The 12,494-nt window shown below is 50.6% G+C and overlaps 1 protein-coding gene across 8 annotated transcripts in view; it reads left to right on the top strand.

The window, feature by feature from the left end:
• NF2 (NF2, moesin-ezrin-radixin like (MERLIN) tumor suppressor) overlaps nt 1-12,494 on the top strand; it is a 48,935-nt gene that overhangs the window by 20,154 nt on the left and 16,287 nt on the right. For 7 of the 8 annotated variants that reach the window (XM_054082523.1, XM_054082524.1, XM_054082521.1 and 4 more), the window contains exons 8-13: nt 77-211; nt 2,448-2,522; nt 3,505-3,618; nt 5,937-6,059; nt 6,435-6,652; nt 8,100-8,205. In XM_054082523.1, the coding sequence (XP_053938498.1) occupies nt 77-211; nt 2,448-2,522; nt 3,505-3,618; nt 5,937-6,059; nt 6,435-6,652; nt 8,100-8,205 (771 nt within the window). The remainder of the gene's footprint in view (nt 1-76; nt 212-2,447; nt 2,523-3,504; nt 3,619-5,936; nt 6,060-6,434; nt 6,653-8,099; nt 8,206-12,494) is intronic. The other variant, XM_054082525.1, reaches the window with a different exon arrangement.

The following is a 12,494-nucleotide window of genomic DNA, read 5'->3' as shown; positions in this document are numbered from 1 at the left end:
GGCTGGCTGCTGGAGCTCCTGTCAGACCCTCTGAGTGGAATAAAAAGGGTTCCTGCTCTTACCTTTCCTCCCATAGAATAAAAAGGGCACCGAGCTGCTCCTCGGAGTCGATGCCTTGGGGCTTCACATTTATGACCCGGACAACAGGTTGACCCCTAAAATCTCCTTTCCATGGAATGAGATCCGGAATATCTCTTACAGCGATAAAGAGGTATGTATATGTCTCCCCTCTTCCCTGAGAGCAGTAAGGATGCAATTGTGATTTAAAATGATTTCTCTTAGTTTCTCTATATACTGCGCTTGTGATCACCAGCTTTGCTAAAGGCAGCTCAGCTTCTCCGATTGAAACCTTAATTCCAAACCTTTCTGAAGCCTTCCAGGAGTGGGTGTGCAAGAGGTCAGCTGGGAACTGTACTGTTTGGCTTTAGAGGATGTTCAAACCCTCTATGTGATTTATTCAAAGCTACAAAATTGCAGTTGATATGCTTAGCCCAAATATCAAAGTTCAGAAGTTGAGATCTCTGCCTTGCTGTATATATTGCTGTGTATATTACTCTGTGTGCGTACTGTGTTATGAAATACAGCAAGATGTATTCCTGGTGAGAAGAGCTCTTGCCTCTTGCCATATCATTACATCATCTTGAGTTTCCAGGCTGCCGGGCTTGGCATAACAGCTGGAATCCTTTTAGGAAGTTGAGTAATTTAAGCCAGATATTGGATAGATATTAAACCCAGAGCATAAATTTGAAATCTTCTCAACCCCTGGCCACCAAACCGAGTTGAGAATAGCAGTGACTGCGGAAGCGAAGCTGATCTGTTCCATTTTCAGTCTGGGAAAGCTGCTCGGAGCAAACCAGCCACTGTCGTGGTAAGGAAGGAAACAAACTTCTTAATTAAAAATTGTTTTCCAGTTTAAACATGATATTGATCAGGGTAAAAGCTAAAGGTTTCTCATCAGCTGTGTTTATTGCATGTCTTGTGAAGTTTTATAGGGCTGTGCTGGGATTCTCTTCCCTTGTTTTACTCCTTACAAATAAAAGAGCTTCACAACTCTACAAAGCAGCCCAACGCTTGGTGACTTCTGAAGGCTTTCCTGCCGCTGGCAGATGAGTGCGGTGGGAGCTGTCAGATCAGGCCTTGCCTCCAAAAGCTGGGGATTGAAGCCTCCGTAACCGGGCCTTGGCACAAGGCTGTAAGGGAGATTTCTCTTGGGGAAAAGAACTGCCACCTTCCATCAGGTCAATCGTCTGTGTAATAAGATGACCACAAGTAGACCTGACCTGACTAAATAGCTGCGTATGACAGCTACGGCGACCCAGCAGAGGGGTTTAATCTGCCGTAACAAAGATTGACTGTGGAGCTGAAATTCCTCTCTTGACGTATTTTTGCTGCTTTCAATAAGCGGTGAGGGTTCTGCCGGAGCCAGAGTCCAGGGACACTCACGTCTGCCTCTGTGAGAGTCTTAAAAGATTGGCTCTTAAACTGACAAAACAAAACACTGCCAGGGCGAGTTCGGCCGAGCCCTTTTCAGGCAGTACAATGTATTGACAAATAGACCTGTTTTAATGGACACGTTCTGCCTGCTCCGGCTCTGTCTCTTCAGCGGGTTATTTTTGTAGCCTGTGGGGGAGTGATGGAGTATACACAGGCCTTCTAAAAAATGCGATGTGGCAGAACACTCCATCTCTTTGAGTACCCTCTGGTTAGTTTGGAGGCTTCTGTCTATCCAAGGGCTGTATTCCCGAAGCCTTCGCGTCTGGTGATGTATCCTCTTGAGAGACCTGCTTTGGGACAGCTCTTTGGAAAGGGTAAAGCCAGGCTGTGGTTAGAGCTGATCAGTTGATGTAAATAAAAGTGAGAGCAAGGGAATAATACTTGGAATCACAGAGCAGTCTTGTGACGTGGCTGACTTCTGGAGAACAAGATGTGTAAAAGATCCCTTGGGGAGCCCGTGCAAGTGGAGGTGTCAGCGGGAAGGAAAGCAGCTCCTGTGTCTGTGTTCCTGATGTAACCCTCCTGCCCATCCGCTGGGTAGCCGAGCTGGTTCTTCATCCCTACAGGACGATGTCTTGGGTTTTTTGCTGTGCCTTTCTCACTCTCTGCATCTGCCAGGAGAGCATCGTTTTGCCTCTGGAGGTGCTGAGCTGTCTCTGCCCTCTGCAGGGTGCTCTGCAGCTGTCGGGCATTGCAGTCTGTGGGAGGACAGCACTCTCATTGCTTCGGTGGCACTTGTGGTTTTCTGACCAGATGAACAGTTGTCTCTTTGGTTGCTTTTGCTATGAGTTCTCTTGCTTGGCAAAAAGCCACGGGGACAGCTCTCAGCCTTGTTTGTCTGCCACTGCTGACCTCCTCCGAGCCAAAGCTTTCAGTAAGACTTTTATAGCTGCGTTTTTATTAAATGCACCGCACTCTGATAACTCTCTCCGTCTTTATTTTTTTCTTTTCAGTTTACGATTAAGCCATTGGACAAAAAGATTGATGTTTTTAAATTCAATTCATCAAAGCTGCGTGTGAATAAGCTGGTAAGTCTACAGACAGAGTAATTTTCATAGCCTGCAGCAGCAGCTTCTGCTAGCAGCAAGAGATGATGTTATTTTGGGGCTTTTCCTTAGAACAGTCAAGGGGGGCTGTACTGGCCTGGCTGGACCGTAGCTGTGGTTTGGTAGAGCAGTTGCTGCTTGGTCAGAGCTTCTAGCTGAGGAAGTGGGGCTTCCTAACAATGACCTCGTTCATGGCACTTGGATTCACAGTGGTGTAGCTCCCCTGACTCCAGAGAAGTCATTTGTGGCTTGTGAAGTGGGAGATGGGCCTGTGTATCAGTCCTTTAGAAAAGAATCTGAGTTTAGAAACCTGCTTTTATTGCTGAAAAGAGCTTTCACTCTTCTGTGCACGCAACCCTTTGCTAAACCCTCCTCTGGTATTGCCTTCTTCCTGGTCTTCCTCCTTGAGTTCCAGAGGAAACCACATTGGTGCTCAAAACCCTTCAGCAAAGGTACCTCAAGGTGTCCAGGGAAGCTTTTGATAAGCCTTCTGTTTGTATGCAGTCTTGTCCAGGGTGAAAAGTGGTTTTCCTTCTGTTTTTAATCTCGGTGCTTTAAACATGCCGTTGGGAGAAGGTCCAAGTTCATCTTGAACCTGAAGAAAGGGGACAGTGAGGACCAAGGGGCTGCCCAGAGCTGTAGAAGTCTTTGTTCTGTTATTTGACCTAATGCATTTTTGGGACTGGTATGAAACTCGCCAGAACCACGTTGTGCTGGCTGCACAGCAAGCAGAAATGTGGTCTCTGTGGGAGCTGGTGGTTGGAATGGGACTTGAGCTGTGCTTTGGCTCCCTGCGCTACATATGGGTACGAGAGCTCGCAGGCTTGGACATCGGTGGGTGGAAGTGCTTACAGGCACCAAACCAAAGCAGCTCTAGTGGTTTTATGTGTCAAGAATACAAACTACCTCATCGTCATCGTGTGTACAGCTGTTTCTCTCCGCTCTTCACCCTTGACTGGAATAGATCCTTCAGCTCTGTATTGGAAACCACGACCTCTTCATGAGGAGGAGGAAGGCAGACTCGTTGGAGGTCCAGCAGATGAAGGCACAGGCCAGGGAGGAGAAAGCCAGGAAGCAGGTGAGAGACATCTCATATAAGTAGGCTGCGAGCCAAAATGAGAAATGCAAATGAACTTGGGAAGGAACAGTCTCCGGAATGACATCTGGCTCACAGAGCAGCTTTGAGGGAGGGTCCAGTCGAGCATCTCTTTTTAGTAGCTTGTTCCTACCTTGTCCATCATTCGGAGCTTGGCTGCGCAGGTTGGTGGCAGCCTGAGTCCAGCCCCCACACTCAAGAGCAGGGCTGGAAGGGAAGAGCTAATCCGGGTGTCCTACGAGCATGTGCGCATCTTCCCTGCCTCGGTGTATACCTGGGTGCCGTAAAGGCTTACTGTATTGGGGTACTTTCTTGTAATTAAAGCCGGGGCTGTGAGGGAGAGCTGTGCTTTGCCGTAGTTCTTTGCCTCATTTTCTAATTACATGGTGATGGAATGCACGCCAACATTCCGGGATGCGCAGCCTGCATGCTAATTTGGTGCTGGCCTCTTTTAGCTGCCGCAGGTCAGCCCAGGCGGCAAAAACAGCTCTTTGGAGGCAGCAGTGTGTAGCCGATGAGCATATATCAGCAAATTGGATTGTATGAATCATTGTTTTCTGCTCGTAGACCTTTTCTACTCACTGAAACTCGCGCAGCTAATCTGAGTACCGGTGCTTGGAATATAAATGTCTCTTTCATGATAAAGCCACTAGATAGCAGCAGAAGGAACCAACGCAGTCGCTTGCACCCACGAGAGCCTTGTGCTCAAGGGACTGAGTTAGTGGGTTTGAGCATGTCCATAGAGGTGCCTGCGTGATTCTGGAGTTGGGGTTGAGGTGCTCACTTGGCCTGGAGATGAGATGTGGCTTGTCTTGCAAGCGCTTCCTGAAGCAGTTCTCTTTCCGTAGCTTCTGGGGTGGCAGGAGAGGACAGGACATGAGTCACAATGAGGGTAACCAGGCCAGCTCCTCTGGGAAAAGGCTTTTTTGCTTCTCACGGGGATTCCTATGGACAGTATGGAGTGGGCATTAGTGGAGCAAGAGGTCCTCCTTGGAAGGAGCAGCACTGGTGGCTGCAGGGACAGGTTCTGCAGTCTTGTGAGTGTTTGGTGTGTTTGAACCACACCAGCAAGAGCTGAGATTTTGTGCTCAGTTGTGCTGCTGGGAGAGGTGAGAGAGGTGACCCACGGGGCACTGAGTGAGGAGGAGCTTAGCGCTTCGCTGGAGCTCTCAGAGCAGGAGCAGTTCTGCTCTACGGGAAAGGTCAGGCTTCTGCTTGGGTTGGCTGCCCTCTCTCGAGCCAACCACTGTGCTGTCTCGCCTGCTGTCTCCTCCCTCGCCAGGATTCACCTTTTTTAACTTATTCTAGATAGTCCTTTTATATTGGGAATTCTTGTTAATAGAAGTCCCGAGTGGGACGCAGATCATAATGATAATTAATGAGGGGAACCTTTAATAGAGGGAAGCAGAGCCGTTAGAGCGGTGGGCGTCCCACTTTCAGAACGCAGTTGGTGTCCAAGAAGCAGAGAAATGTGTCTTGTCGCACTTACTTCCCTTATTAAACCCAGCAGGTGGCCTGTGCAGCGCTGCGAGTCCTTGCTGTAGCGTGGATATTTATAATGCACCCATCTCTGTTGTACTGAAGTGCTTAAACTTGGTGTGTTAATTAGCCCGACGGCTGCCTTTGGGCGCTTGGCTAGTGGAGAGGCAGTTGTCGGGCACGCTCTGTCTGCACAACACTCTCTGCAGCTTCTGGGAAGCTGGTGGCAGGATTCTGGTGGGCTGTCTCAGCGTAGGTTGGATCTTCTCCTTCTGGAGAAGCGTTGCTGTTTGCTGTGTTTAGGAATTGATGGGGTGGTCGCGCTCCTTGCAACCTCTCCTTTAAATTAATAGAAGTGAAATTTCCAGCGTGCTGGGTTAGGTGTCTGATCAAAAGCAGCTGCTGTCCATGTCCTTCAAACTCCCGCCTTGCAGTGTGTCTACATCTGATGTTTTGAAGATGCCCTCAGACTGCCCTTAAGCCCAGTGTTGGCATCGTTTCAACTCTAGGCATAGCTGGAGACCCTGGGTCTACCCTGTGAGTCAGCGTAGGGAGGTGGTGTCTAGGGATGTCTTGTGGGGCAGTGCTGCCGGTAAGGGCTTGATCAGAGGACAGGGACTGCCTTGGGAACGGCACCCTTCCAGGGAGTAGGGTGTGTGGGATCACCCCTGTTTAGTGAAGTTCCCCATGTCGATAGGCAAAGAGGAGGCAGCAGTGCAGTCCTGGGCTCTGACCCCAAGGTAGTCACCTTTTTTCTTACTCTGGGAAGTCTTTCTAATGTGTGTTATTTCTCCTTGCTTTCCCTAATACCTTTTTCCTAGATGGAACGGCAGCGCCTGGCCCGAGAGAAGCAAATGAGGGAAGAGGCTGAGAGAACGAGGGATGAGCTGGAGAGAAGGTTGATGCAATTAAAGGAAGAGGCAACGATGGCCAACGAAGCTCTGGTGAGTCTCTGGGAGGCTCTTTCCCGAGGCATTGCAGCTGCTCCTCCCTCTTCCCACTGTTGAAGCGTTCTTGGAAGCAGACTGTGACCATCCTATGGCTGTTCTCAAACTGCTGCTGGTGGATGGTGATCAGGAGGCTGGATGGAGCTGATTTCATCCTGTTAGCTGTGACAGAAGCACAAAGGAGGGTGTTTTGGGTCAGAGCCTGGGCACATCCAGGTCTTGGCTGCAGAAGGCTGCAGGCTTTTATGGAAGGGAGGGACTCTATGGGCAGCCGTGTGGAGCGAGGCAGCTTCAGGCTCTGCTCCGGGGGTTGTACACACATTTGGGGAGACATTCAGTCCCTTTAATGGCTTCATGTGCCTGATTTCTCAGATGAGGTCTGAAGAGACAGCAGACTTGCTGGCTGAGAAGGCTCAGATCACTGAGGAGGAGGCCAAGCTCCTGGCTCAGAAAGCAGCTGAAGCTGAACAGGAGATGCAGCGAATTAAAGCCACGGCCATCCGGACGGAGGAGGAGAAGCGGCTGATGGAACAGAAGGTGCTAGAGGCAGAGATGTTGGCACTGAAAATGGCGGAGGAGTCGGAGAGGAGGTCAGAGGGTACAACCTTGCAGCTGCCTCTGCTTTGCTTTCCAACCCCCTTCTGACTTAGCTGAAAGAGTGGCTCATGCCGTGAGTTAGTCTATCTAACGGTTCGCAGTCAGCCCTTGGCCTCTCATGCGTGTCCTGCAGCAAATGGCCTGAGGCTCAGCTGGTGTCTCTCTTCCATCTCATTGTTTGTCACAGCTGGGCTGCTCCTGAGTGGGAAGCGATGCTGGTAGAGCAGTGGTGGCCCTGATCTTTCCCTGGATTGGTGCTGGAGACCCTTCTCTGAAGCCTTCTGTGGGAGAGATACTGTGGTGAAAGCGTCAGGGAAAGGGGCTGTCAGCGAGGAGGGGAGAAGGTGCTGTGGTCCTTGGCGCTCTAACAGCAGCAGCAGAAGCCAACTCCACCTTTGGGTGATTGCTGCAAACACCCGCTGCATTCCTCAAAATACCTGACAACGTTAATAATGCTTGTTTTTTTTTCTTCTGGATGGCAGAACTACATTCCGCTCAGTTGTTTAGTTCTCCTTACCAGATCTCAGCTCCAGGTTAGCTTTGAGGTCTCCCTAGCTCCTGGAGTCCTTGCTTTTTGTTAAAACTGATGTTTCCACCCTCTTGATAGCAGAGCCCAGGTCCCATGGTGCATTTGCTAGTGAGCAAGTAAAAGATCATTCTTGTTTCCTTCCGGCTGATTACTCCTTTCCATGTGAGAGCTTGCTTGGTGTCAGCACTTCTGCTTGGATGAGTGCTGCCCTCATCCATCTCTTCTTGCCTTATTCTCTCTCTTATGAAGACTCTGCTTAGATTTGCCCAGAGAGGTTGTGGCTGCCCCATCCCTGGAGGTGTTCAAGGCCAGGTTGGATGGGGCTCTGAGCCACCTAATCCAGTGGGAGGTGTCCCTGCCCATGGCAAGGGGAACTGGATGAACTTTGAGATCCCTTCCAACCCAAACCGTTCTGTGATTTCAATCCAGCAGAGAAAGTGTCCTTCCCTCCTTTGGCTTCCTCCTTGTTGGGGGGTCCTTGAGCTTCAAGGGTAAATACTGGTTCTGGAATTGCTCTTCCCTGTGAGGTAGGCAAAGCTGTGCCAGCTTGGGTGCTTTTTCCTCTTTCAGTGTGGTAAATAATTGTTACTGGAGGCTGCCTCTCCTGCTGTAAGTTTGAGCTTAGCTTTTGAAGTTCTCCCCATCCTGGTGTCTCATCACGCTTTTGCAGCCCTGAGCCTTGCTCCTGTAGAGCCCGTGTCAGAGCTGCCCTTCTATCGCTTGGATTTTTGTGCTAATGAAAACATCCCGCCTGTCAGAGGTTCCAGCATTTCCCTTGCTCAGATGGTTTCTTAGTTTAGGTCTTGTTGTGGGACAAACCTCAAGCTATTCCACACCTGCACTGTAATCCTGCTTCTCCATCTTCTCATTTCTCTCGACTTCAGTCTGATATTTGCCATTTTCCTTTGTAGGGCGAAGGAAGCTGACCAGCTAAAGCAAGACCTTCAGGAGGCTCGCGAGTCTGAGCGGAGAGCGAAGCAGAAGCTCTTGGAGATCACCAGCAAGTCATCCTACACAGTAAGAGCGACCCGTGTTCTAGTCCCCAGCTCCCAGCCCCTACACGTGCCGTGCTCTTTAGCCTGGACGAGTCTCTTGTCTCTGTCCCATCGGTGGAAGGCTGAGAGCTGCCCCTTTGCATTGCTTACAGCTGCTCGGAGACCCTTAGCAGTGCCCTTTTCATCCAGCAGATCGCTTTGCTCCTCCGGCCCTGCACCTACCCTGCCTCGTGCTCCAAGAGCTGCTGGTGAAATTCAGGGCAGCAAATTTTAATCCAATTTAAGAACCATGTGAGAGCCACGCTTTGCCCGCACGTGCGGAGGGTGCCAGCTCGGTGCCAGCTTTTAAAAGAGAGTTAAGTGCTTAGGAAACGGAGGATGTCCTTATTCTTGCTAGGAGGGATAAACGTTGTTCAGACCTGTAAATTCATTCTTCAGGCATAAACCAGATACTGTGCTGGAAAAAAAACTTCCTTGAAGGGAGATTATTCTATAATTGCCTATTAAGGGGATTTCACACCTTCCGTTGAAGTGTCTGCTCCCGGTTGCTGCCAGGGACTGAAACGCCAGACTGAATGACCGTTGTGCTGGCAGTTCCTGCCCTCACCTTCTGTGTTTGTGCTGCAGGGGCTGCAGAACCCATCCAGCGCTCCCCTCCCCACAGCACCTGAGTGAGGGCTGGAGGGGCAAGAGCCTGTCAGCCTCAGGAATAAAGTCAACAGGCAGACATGGGAGTCATCAACCCAGCTAGCACTGCAGTTTTCATTTGTACCTGCAGGTGCCTTTCCCCTCGTCTGGAAACTTGAGGAGCAGATTGAAGAGGGCTTGAGATGAAATAACTTTTCATCCTGATTCTCTGAAGCTCCTGAACATTTTTGCAGGGAGCTTTTAAAAATGGCAGTGAGGGAAAATTGTCAGGTGCCTGTGGCTGTGGGACCCTCAGCAAAGTGCTACCTACCTTGGTTCTTCTAAAGCTCAGAATTGGAGTGCTCCTTATTCCACAAGCCACTGGGTTTCTGGGATCTACCAGTTCTCCAGTTCTGTATTTAACTTGTGCACAGGGTGGAGTGTCCTCAGTGAAGCCCTGCTGCTTGGCTGCATCACTGTTGATGTTTGGGCAGCTCTTCCATTCTGATTCCTGCATGTTGCTGTGTCCATCCTTAGTTCAGAACAACAGAACCACAGTCAGTGAGCCCTTCTGTGTAAATCATAGAATCGTGCAATCACTGCACTTGGAAAAGCCCTCTAAGTTCATTCAGTCCAAGCAACAGCTCAGCTCCGCTGTGCCCAGTAAACCGTAGGCCATGGTCAAACGCTTTTTGAACCCCTCCAGGGATGGAGATTCCACCACTGCCCCCCGGGCAGCCTCTGCCAGAGCGTCACCAGGCTGTCAGGAAAGACATACTTCAGATATCCAGTCTGAGTCTGCCCTGGTGCAACTTGAGGCCATTTCCTCTCATCCCATCACTTGTTCTTTGGGAGCGGAGCCCCGCACCCACCTCACCACAGCCTCCTTTGCAGGAGCTGCAGAGAGCAATGAGGTCTCCCCTCAGCCTCCTCTTCTCCAGGCTAAACAGCCCCAGGGCTCTCAGCTGCTCCCAGGACCCCTGGGCTCCAGCCCTTTCCGCGGCTCCATTCCCTTTCTCTGGACGCATTCCAGCCTCTCAACATTCTCCTTGTACCGAGAAGCCCCAAACTGAACACCCATCTCTGCCTGTGCTGGGGGGCAGCGCGTGCGTGGCTGTGTTCCTGCCTGCAGAATTAAAGCCTCGTTAACTGGAATGTTGTGGGATTGCATGGAGCTCGGCTCCACCCCTCCAGCTGCATCTGCCTGGAGGCAATCCGCATGGAACTGCCTCCAGACACACGGCACTGCCTCCTATCCCTTCCCAAAAGTGCCTTAGCCTTCCCAACACGGCTGCCGGTGCCAGGAGGGATGGGGACGTGCTGTTTTCCTCCCCAGTTAGGTGGCAGGTCCCGTCGGGCAGCCGCTGCTCCTCCTGCACCTCTCATCGTGCCGTGTTACGCAAACTCACTGGCTGTTGTTTTCCAAGGTCAGGAGGATGCCAGCGTCACCGTTGTGCCCATATTCAGGTGACAATGCCTTGCCAGCCCCTCCATCCTCTTGCGTCCTGTTATCCTGGTCTCGCTTCTCCCTTCCCTTGTCACACTGCCCATGTCCTTGGGGTAGACAAGTGGGATATGCTGGGATCCTGTCCTTGTTCTTCCAAGAGTGGGTTTGGGGCAGGGCTGCCCGCCCTGATCCGGAGGCAGGCACAGCGCAAGGCAGGGGATGAGCCCAGGGGGGGCTGAGGGATAAAGCAGCTTTGGAAGCTGCTGCTGGGAGGCTCCTGTCCCTCAGGTGAATGGCAGCACTGCCAAACTGTGCAGGATTCTAGCTCCTTGTTCCCTTAATGAGGGTGTAATGCTGAACATGTTCTTTTCTGTGGTCTTAACGCTTGTGCTGTCTCATCCCTTGACAGCGGAGAGCCAGACAGGACTTCCCTTTGGGGGAACAAGAACAGGAAAGGAAGGATGGAGGGGGTGGTTGCAGAAAAGGCAAGAAACAGTTAAGTTATTTTTTTCTTGTAACTTTCCAGTCCCCAATCCTGGTTCTTTAAAGCTTCTTCTGGTGTCTTTTTAGTCCTTGAAGCCTAAACTGCTTTTGTGATGGGCCTGGTAGGTGATGCATGAGAAAGAAGATGTGAATCTGAGTCTCAGGCCGTCAGGGCTGGGAGAACAATTCATTCTTTACTGACTTGGCGAGGGCTCCTTGCCTCCTTCATTGTCCTTCAGGTACCACTCCTGGCAAGACTGAAGGCACTCATTTCTCCTCTGATCCTCTTAGAGTAGCAAGTGGCTGCCTTGGGCTTGCCCGAATTCTTGAGTAGCGAAGTAAAGGCAGTGGCAGCAACAGGAGAAGCTCTCCCTGCGGGGCAACCCTCCTGACACGACTCACTCTGTGCTTCCTCCGTATCGTCTGTCTCTCTAGCTCCGTGCTCCAGAGGGATGACTGCTGTCAGCCCAGTGTTTGCTGCTATTAACTGCAGGAGATTGCTTTAATGCAGTAACGGGGTTCTGCAGTTTGTTCCGGGTAAGGAAGGAAACACATAAGGGAAAAGATCTTCATCCCCTTTATCATCCTGTGTCCCAGTGACATCCCACGTCCCCTGGATTAAAAATCTCAGCACCTTGTGCAAGATTTGCCCAGGATAATTGCAAGTGGCAGGGAAATGCTTTGCTATGGATACTAAGCCCATGCCTTTGGAAGCCCTCAATGTGCTCTTTATTTGCTTTTTCCTTAGAATCATAAGAATCATTTGGGTTGGAAGGGACCATGACCATCCAGACCAACCTCCTTGCAGAGAGCAGGGGCATCTTCAACTCAATCAGATTGCTCAGCGCTCCATCTAACCTGACCTTACTCTTACTACTTAATCCAACCATCCAACCTTTCCTTACTCACTGCTGCTGCTCTCTGCCTTTTCCACCCGTTTTTCATTGCGGTGCTGAGGAAGGGCAAGAAAATACCTGTAGTAATCCTGACAAATCAACATCTTGGACTTAATGATTACAGCATCTGAAATTCCTGCTCGACTGTTACTGCTGTTGCTTGTTTGGGATTTTTTTTGTGGTTTTTTTTTTTTTTTTGGAAAAACAAGAAAGCTGGTTCTGAGAAAAAAAAAACCCAAGCTGCTAAAGGTTGTTTGAAGGCCAGCAGGCTGGTGGTGATGATCCTGGCTCCCCTGTTTGGCAGAGATGATAGAACCTCATGTGGGAAGGGCGCTGTGAACACCTGTGTGCCGTGCGGGGAAGGGACCGGAATGTCAATGCGATGCAAGTATTTGAATCAGTTAAGTGCTTTGGCAGACCTGTCCCCTTTCTTTCAAGACTGGAATTGAGGGATTCGGCTCTCCCGTTCAGCGCCTGCTCCGGAATTAATGCAGCTGTGTTCTGCGCTAACAGCGATCGCAAAAGGGAGTAAGAAATAGGGTTTTCTTATCGTGGGAGGCTAATGTACCTGTAACGCTCCAGCCAAGCCAAGCAGTGCCCGTTTGGGTGCTGCCTGCTTTGTGCCTGTACTCGGTGTTTGCTTTGCCTCTGCAGGGTAGATGAAATGTCCTCTCTCTCAGGTTTGTCCAGCCGAAGCGTGAGCCGGGGACAAGTCCCGGCTGTTTGTGAATTCCAGGCTGGTGGTGAGGGAAGAGGCAGGTTATTGTGCAGAGTAAATCTGTCACCACCCTGGCGCTAGCGGTGCTTGTTGAATCGGAGCTGGCTGCAAACAATTCCTGGAGAACCCATATAGGACAG

Source organism: Cuculus canorus, chromosome 17 (assembly GCF_017976375.1).
Source record: "Cuculus canorus isolate bCucCan1 chromosome 17, bCucCan1.pri, whole genome shotgun sequence".
In the NCBI taxonomy this organism is placed as follows: domain Eukaryota; kingdom Metazoa; phylum Chordata; class Aves; order Cuculiformes; family Cuculidae; genus Cuculus; species Cuculus canorus.
This window is presented reverse-complemented; position numbering and strand designations above follow the sequence as displayed.